Source organism: Excalfactoria chinensis, chromosome 2 (genome assembly GCF_039878825.1).
Source record: "Excalfactoria chinensis isolate bCotChi1 chromosome 2, bCotChi1.hap2, whole genome shotgun sequence".
Lineage (NCBI taxonomy): Eukaryota > Metazoa > Chordata > Aves > Galliformes > Phasianidae > Excalfactoria > Excalfactoria chinensis.
This window is the reverse complement of record NC_092826.1, coordinates 36,299,745-36,307,146: the sequence shown is the minus strand read 5'-3', so window position 1 is coordinate 36,307,146 and position 7,402 is coordinate 36,299,745. Positions and strand designations below refer to the sequence as shown.

General features: G+C 45.2%; 1 protein-coding gene across 1 annotated transcript; it reads right to left on the bottom strand.

The window, feature by feature from the left end:
• Nucleotides 1-2,903: 2,903 nt before the first annotated feature.
• PENK (proenkephalin) lies at nucleotides 2,904-7,153 on the bottom strand. Its single transcript, XM_072328674.1, has 3 exons — nucleotides 6,933-7,153; nucleotides 6,522-6,663; nucleotides 2,904-4,080 (listed from the first exon to the last, which is right to left on the bottom strand). Exons 2-3 carry the CDS (start codon nucleotides 6,657-6,659, stop codon nucleotides 3,415-3,417), a joined length of 804 nt encoding a protein of 267 aa, XP_072184775.1. The 5' UTR covers nucleotides 6,660-6,663; nucleotides 6,933-7,153; the 3' UTR covers nucleotides 2,904-3,414.
• Nucleotides 7,154-7,402: the final 249 nt, after the last annotated feature.

Sequence of the window (7,402 nt, the reverse complement as noted above, 5' to 3'; positions counted from 1 at the left end):
AATAACATTTTTATAGTTGTTATTTATATTTATTGTATATTGTACTTCATATTAAATATCATTTAACAGTAAAAATATCAGAAATTCAAAGCTGTGCTCTGCATGTTTCATCTAATAGAATCTGCCAGGCTCCTCTGAGAATGCACAAAGAAAGATGTGGGAATAACACACTGACCTTTCCTCATTATCTCGAGATTTCAGCTTAAGCTTTAAGGCACAGCTCCAGCTGCATGCAGTGTAGCATTCAGAAACCATTTGGTTCAGGAAATCCTTTCTTCGCATCCTTGCTTTAGTTAGTTCCTATTAAAAAGCCCATCTCATCCTTGCCCAGCCTCAACTAGACTATCTTTTTCTTTCAGTTTGTTTTTTTTATTCCTAATGCAGAAGCATTAAGCCCTTTGGCAGGACTGCATCCTTCCACATATTGTTGTTCATGTTCAGTTATTCTTATACTTAGTATTCAAACCAGTGATATCATATGTGGCTTAACTCTGGAATACTGACTGCCGTGTACAAATGCCAAGAACAACGATGAAAGCCAGGGAAAGGAAATGTAGAATCTGGTTTTTGGTCTCAGGGTGACATTTCTTCCATGAGAATATCCTTGTAATTACTGTTCTTTCCAGATACCAGGCTTTCTTTCCTCTTTTCTACTTTCATTTCAGTTTAGCTGTCTCAATAATCATCTGGAGAAGTGACAGTCCTGGGGATGTTCTACAAGAGGAAAATTATGAGATCCTTACAGAAGAGGGACCGAGAGTGAGAAGCCCTTTTTCATCTCCCAGCCCTGTAGACCCTATCTTTGGACTTTATTTAGCCTCATAATTTAGTAAAGCAGACTTTAGGAAACCTTCCTTGATTCATCAAAGCATTTTGAGATGATTTTGTCTGAAATGCTAATTGCTGAGAACCCCTAAGTGGTGGCCTAACTGGAAGTTGTAAGATAGGAAAGTCCACGGCAATTTAGACCTTATTCTAATTTTGTATCTTTTTAATTATAATTATTAAAGAAATACATCATCTGAATGGGAGGGGTTTAAATTATAATGGAAGGAATGAGGACTATTCAGCCTTGTTGTTTTACTAGGAGAATTAAGAGGCTGGCCTCCCTTCCATGAGCATTGCCATCTACCAGTTCAAAACTTGGATGAGACTTATTGCTCACCAAAGCTGTCTCCTCCTTTGGGCTGCATCCAGTTAGATGTACTTAATGTCAAGTACTTTTTTACTACGTAAAATAAGAGAATGGGAAGGTTTAGATTAAAATACTTCATTCTGCAAGGTACATGCTAGATCATTTTTGGGAGTTTCATTCCTTCTTAAATCATAAAATCATTAACTGTGAGTGATGGGTGACAAGAGCTGGTAAACCTTTTGCCACTGCTGAATGAACAACAGTGCTCATTTCAGTTAGAAGACTGGCATGGGCCTCACTTTGACTAAATTGGGAGTGAGATTTAGGGGGAAGTAAGTAAATGCTGATAGATAAGAGAACAACTGCACTGTGATTTTAGTTCTTTATGGAGTGTGATTTTCAAGCACACCTGCTGATGCATGCCTCCCATACCCTGGCTTGCACTGTGGCACAGCCTGAAGTCCTTCTGGATGAAACCCTACAAGGCGATGTGTTCCAGGAGCCCATTCCACATTCTCCTTCTTTGAGTGGACAGGTGCTTTTGGGGGAATGAATGGAGAGCAGAGTTTCCATGTGGCACCTTGAGCAACAATCCAGAAGAGTGGTGTGGAGTTTAGCTGAAACCTCAGGAGGCCACAGAGCTTTAACACAGGCACCTTTTTGCCTTCTAAAATATGATACCATTGGTGCTGTACAGCAGGACAGCAAAACAGTGAAGGAAATGGAACACTCTGTGGTTTATCAACTCTTCAGTGGGATTTTGGCCACTTCAGAGAATCCTCTGAAGGACAAGACAAAAATGATTGCAATTAGTTGTATGTGATTAGGCTTGTAAGTGTGTATTTGGGCACTTCACTACAGACTAGTGTTTAAAAGTACTGAGTACCCAGAAAACCCTGCTGTTCTGAAGTTAAAATCAGACCCTTAAGCTGCTCTCTATGTCAGTAGGAATTAATGCACAAGTCTAAGGTACAAATATCGAGCCCAGAGCCAAGGGTGGTTTTAGACTTCCCATAAACTATTTCAATAATAATCAGATATTTAAGCAGATTTGAGAATTTTGTCTGTATAAATGTTAAGTGTAAGACCTGTGGTTTTAAATATCTTGACTCTATGGTGTGTCAGTGTGAGGGGACAAGGAGATTTTTATCACATTAATGTGTGTGCGAGGTCACGAGCAGCTATAGGTGGGGGAAAAGTGCTGATACCCGGTCTAGGAAGCTAAGGGAATAGTCAGGCAGAATTATACAAGGAAGCATAAATGGGGATGGGAGCTGTCCTTCAGTGTGAATGCTGATAGACTGGTGATGCATTTCCCATTTATTCTCATATATACTTACACTGCCTTCATTTGAAATAGACAAGACTGACCAGCAATTTCCTATATCTCAGTAATGTAGAAATGCTTTATACCAGTTGAGGAATCAAAGAGAAAGCTGCTCCATGGGAAATCATTTCTCAGGTGCTCTGTAAATTCAGCATTTTGATTTTTTTAATGAAGTTTTTGGTCACGTTTATTGTGCACCAATTCACCAATTCACTTACCGCTTCTTGGAGTCAATGTAACTTCAAGGCCAAACATAAGGTCCTACATGGGATGAAGGCAACAGCTGTCACTAAACAATTGTGGCACTGTGTTGTGAACTAGAGAAATGTTTTTAGAGCTTTAAGTAAAGATGTTTATGAACTGTTTTCAGGTGAACTGGTTAAGGACAGTGAATTCAGCTAACTGGTTAACATGAGAGCAGATAGAGCAAATACAATAATATCCTCTTTAGAGCACATATTTATTATTCTGGTATAGTAAGTCGTTGAGGAAACTAAAGACAGAAATTTATTTCAGGTGTTGTGTGTGCAGTACAAATCCTGTAATTACAGAACAGAGGTTAGCATTACTACGCTCGGTGTTTAGAAAAAAATGCTATGTTTGATTAAATAACAGAGAAAAAAAGCATTTCAGGATTGATGCAGTTAGGATGAAGAATTTATTGTATATACAGTAAAGCAATTCTACTGTAGATGTACTTCCTGTTTAAAGAAAATGAATACAGTAATCAAAATCGTTTTAGCATGGAAACTACAGCACAGACTGAAACTTGACTAAACCAGAAATTAGTTATTTGACTTGAAAGAACACAGGACCTGGAACAACAGATCACAGGTTGCATCATTAACCAGGACGGTAAAAAAACTGTACAGTACAAGCAACACATTACAATAAGTTATGACCAATAAGGCAGTCTCTCTCATTTAGGACAAAAGGGACAAAGGGAAAGGTATTAAAATCTCATAAATCCACCGTATCTCTTTTCCATCTCTGGGACCTCTTTGGAATAAGTTTCCCCATCTTCTTCTGAAGGGAGAATGGAATTGGCGAAGCGCTTGAGAAACCCGCCGTACCGTTTCTGGTAATCCAGCCACCACTCTGGCCTGCCCACTCTTCTCATGAAACCACCGTATCTCTTTTGCAGCTCTTTGGCTTCATCTTCCAGTTCTGGACTGCGCTTTATGCTTCTCATGAAACCGCCGTATCTTTTGCTGACGTCTCCATCATTTTCATTTATTCCTCGGTAATGCGCCGCTTCGGGGTTATCCCCTGCTCCTAAAAGCTCCTTCAGCAGATCAGAGGAATTAGCCAGGGCATCGTCATCTGAGTCCTTCTTCATGAACCCTCCGTACCTCTTAGCCAGGATCTCTCCTCCGTTAGCTTCATCCTCTGCCTCTGGGTGGTACAGCTCATCCATTTTCTTCATGAATCCTCCATATCTCTTCATGAAGCCCCCATATTTCTTGGCAAGCAGATGGTTCTCATCCAACTCCTTTTTGTCTCCTGGAGCAGCGTTTCCATCCTCAGACAGGTCCAGCTTTGTCAGCTGCAGCAGCTCCTTGCAGGTCTCCCAGGCCTTGGCAGAAGGCAGCTTTCCTTCACATTCTAGTGTACATGCCTGAAAAATGGATGTAGTTTACTAAGAGTGATTCAATAGTAACAAACACCTTGCCTTAGCTTCTCTTCTTTTTAAAAGGCCATGAGGGAGCTTTTCTTTATGAGTTCCTTGGAAGAACTACTCTGTGTCACTGTCTGAAGTTTTTCATATGCTTTCATGAAGGACTTTGCAGTACCCCCTCTAAGGATGGGCATGTTGTACAAGCTGGGTTCTTGCTCCCACATGCCAACAGGCTATCCCTAGGATTTTGTTTCAAAGAGAGCAAACAGCTCTCATACAGTACAGCCTCTCCAGTACACCAAGGTGAATTCTTATGTGCTTCTGTGTTTAACAGTGGGATTTTATAAACCAGTTGTAGTTCACTGTAAAATGATTGTGCATCATTAAAAGGAACACTCAGAAATGTTACAAAAGAAGCTGGAGGGTGGGACTAGATGATCTTTAAAGGACCTTTCCAACTCAAATGATTCTCTGATGCTTTGAGGTTGTGGATGCCCCCTCCCTGGAAGCACTCCAGGATGGATGGGGCTGTGAGCAACCTGGTCTAGAGGGAGTTGTCCCTACCTATAGCAGGGGGTTGGAACTACATGATCTTAAAGGTCCCTTCCAACCCAAACCATTCTCTGATTCTATGATACTTGGAACAAATAAAATGGCATTGCTGTTGCAAAGACACCAGCTGTATCAGACTGTTCTGCATGGCTCTAAAGGCTGTATTTTTTGTATAATACTATTTGTTTTAATTTCTAGAGCAGATCTTTCAAATGTGTACCAATTCCAATGACGAAGTACAGACTTTCTTAGGCATAATCAAACGTCTGGTTTTGCTGGCTTGGCTTAGAAAGCAGTGATCATCAGATAGAGGAAAAACATTCTGAGCTGCATTTGACTGTGAAGAAAATTTTTCAGGGTAAGAGTTACAAAGTTTTCAGCACTTGCACTCATATCAGGTAACCAGTTAATAGTAACAGTCACATTAGCTCCCATCTCTGTTATGATGGGCAGTTTAAACCAAACTCTTCAGCTGCAAAAAGAAGAAATCATCAGGTTTTTCAGTAGTGGAAACAGTTATTTTGTTTGGATGATGTTCTCTAAGGATCTCAAACTGCTTGAAAAGTGTGAAACTAAACCTCAGCACAGTTTTCTCTTAACATCTATCTGACCAACTCACTACCTCTGGTCTTACCTGTCTGCTCAGCTCTGTTTTATCCTAAGAAACTGGCACACAGTTTTCGATATGAACACAAGAAAATGAAATGGGTTTCTGTACTTTGCAACACAATGATTTATTTGATCACACACTACATTCTTACTTCTATATACTGTATTTGTGCAATGAAGCAAATGTGATCTCAGCTTCAGCCTGGCTTTGAAATTGATTTAAATCAAAGAATAAAGAATAAATCTGTTCTTCCCTTCTCGATTAGTTTAAACAGCCTATTGCCAAATGAACGTATGCAATCTCAAGTATATGAATGACCAGGTTACATCTCTTACAGACACAACATAAGATCAGTTCTGATGCTACCAAGCACCAGTATCCAGAAACATTTGTCTCTGGAAACTGTACCTGGATAAGAAATACACGTTATGGCATGTGGCTTCTTTTCCCACTTAAACAAAGAAATGTTACTAATGGGTGGAAATTTAATTCTTGTATAACTGCTGAAAGTATCCAAAGGAGAATGTCCATATAGACACCCACAACAAACACACAGCCCTCCTTCCAAAAGGGCAAGCTGCCTCTTCTTCCTGGTTAGCATTAAAGCCAGAGCTTCATTGCAACCTTGAACATTTGAATGTATGCAGAGCGATATATATACAGTGTAAACTGAACTTCTTCAGAACCATCCTAAGAATACAATAAACCCGTTGTGGTTACCGGCAAGTCCTTCCTTTCAGAGCAAGCGCTGCAGAAGCGCTCAGTGCTCTGAACTCTGCATAGAACAACTCCAGTCCTTCCTTTCCTGAGCGCTGAGAGGTGCTGAGTGCGGCTATCTGGGGCCGAGAGCTGCGGTACCAGTACCGGACCCCGGCCCACCTGTGATTACACTGCAAGTTGCGCTGTCTCTTTGACTGCACTATTGAATAATTTCAATGTCACTACAGAATGAAATAATAATAATAAAAAGCCATGCTGGAGCTTTGTAACGTGATTTACTTCGAGAGAAGCTGAAACGTCAGAGGGATGGTCACAGGCACGCTGATAGTTCCAACACCAGCGCAATAGGAGACAGCGATGCTGCGGGCGGACTCGGAGTACGCCGCGACATCCCGTTCCCTTCAGCCCCAACTCGGCTCTTCCCCCGCAGCCCGAGGCTGCCCGGCGAGGAGACCCGGCGCTGTTTCCCTCCAACCCATCTCCGCTGCCCCCCTCGCCCCGTCCCGCTCCGTTCCCTACCCCAGCCCCGTACCCTCCCCGTCCCCGCCCGGCCGCTTACCAGCGGGTGGATGTCGGCGCGGGGCCCCAGGCGGTAGGCGCAGGCCGCGCAGTCCCGCCCGCAGTCCGCCCGCGCCCGCGGCAGCAGGCAGGTGCTGAGAGCCAGCAGCGAGCAGCCGAGCCGCAGCAGCAACGCCATGGGGCTGCAAGAAGGAGAGGTCAGACGGTGGCCGCGGCACCCCGACACCCCCTCGCCCCGGGGCTGGAAAAAGCTCGACCGACGCTGTTTCAACCGCGTTCCGCGTGCAACTCTCGGCAACAGCGCTTCGAGCAAATGCAACCAACGGCTGCTGTCCAGGAAAGCGCTCGTCCCAACCCCGCACCGCACCCCCCCGCAGCCCGAGCCTCGGCTCCCGCCTGAGCCCGGCGCTGAACCCCCGGCGGAGCCGCCCCGACGCCGCGGGGCACTCACACGGCGCTCCCCTCGGGACTCGCGGCGGTCGCTGGGCAGCGCCTCGATGCTGGAGCCTCGGCGTCGAGCCGCGGGTATTTGTAGCGGGGCTGAGCAGCCAGAGCCTCCGGAGCAACTCCAGAGGCGAGGGGGGGGGAAGGTCGGACAGCCCGCGGCTGCTACCGGCCGAACCGAGCCGCGCCGAGCCGAGCGGAGCGGGTGCGATGTGTGAGGAGCGGGCACTTTATAATTAGGGAACGCGGGCAGAACGCGGCCTCCCCCAATCGCCGCCGGGCTCCCGCTGACGCAGCACCTACGACATCCCCCTCCGACCCCCCCGGCACCGCTGCTCCCCTCTACGGGTGGCTTCGGAGGGGTGGGCGAGTGCCCCGGCCGTCGGGAGAGCGGGCTCCGTAGGGGGAAGCGTGCGGCATCGGCGTGAGTCAGGGGCAGCGTGGCCGTGCGGAGCAGTTTGAAAAGCTTTTCTTCTT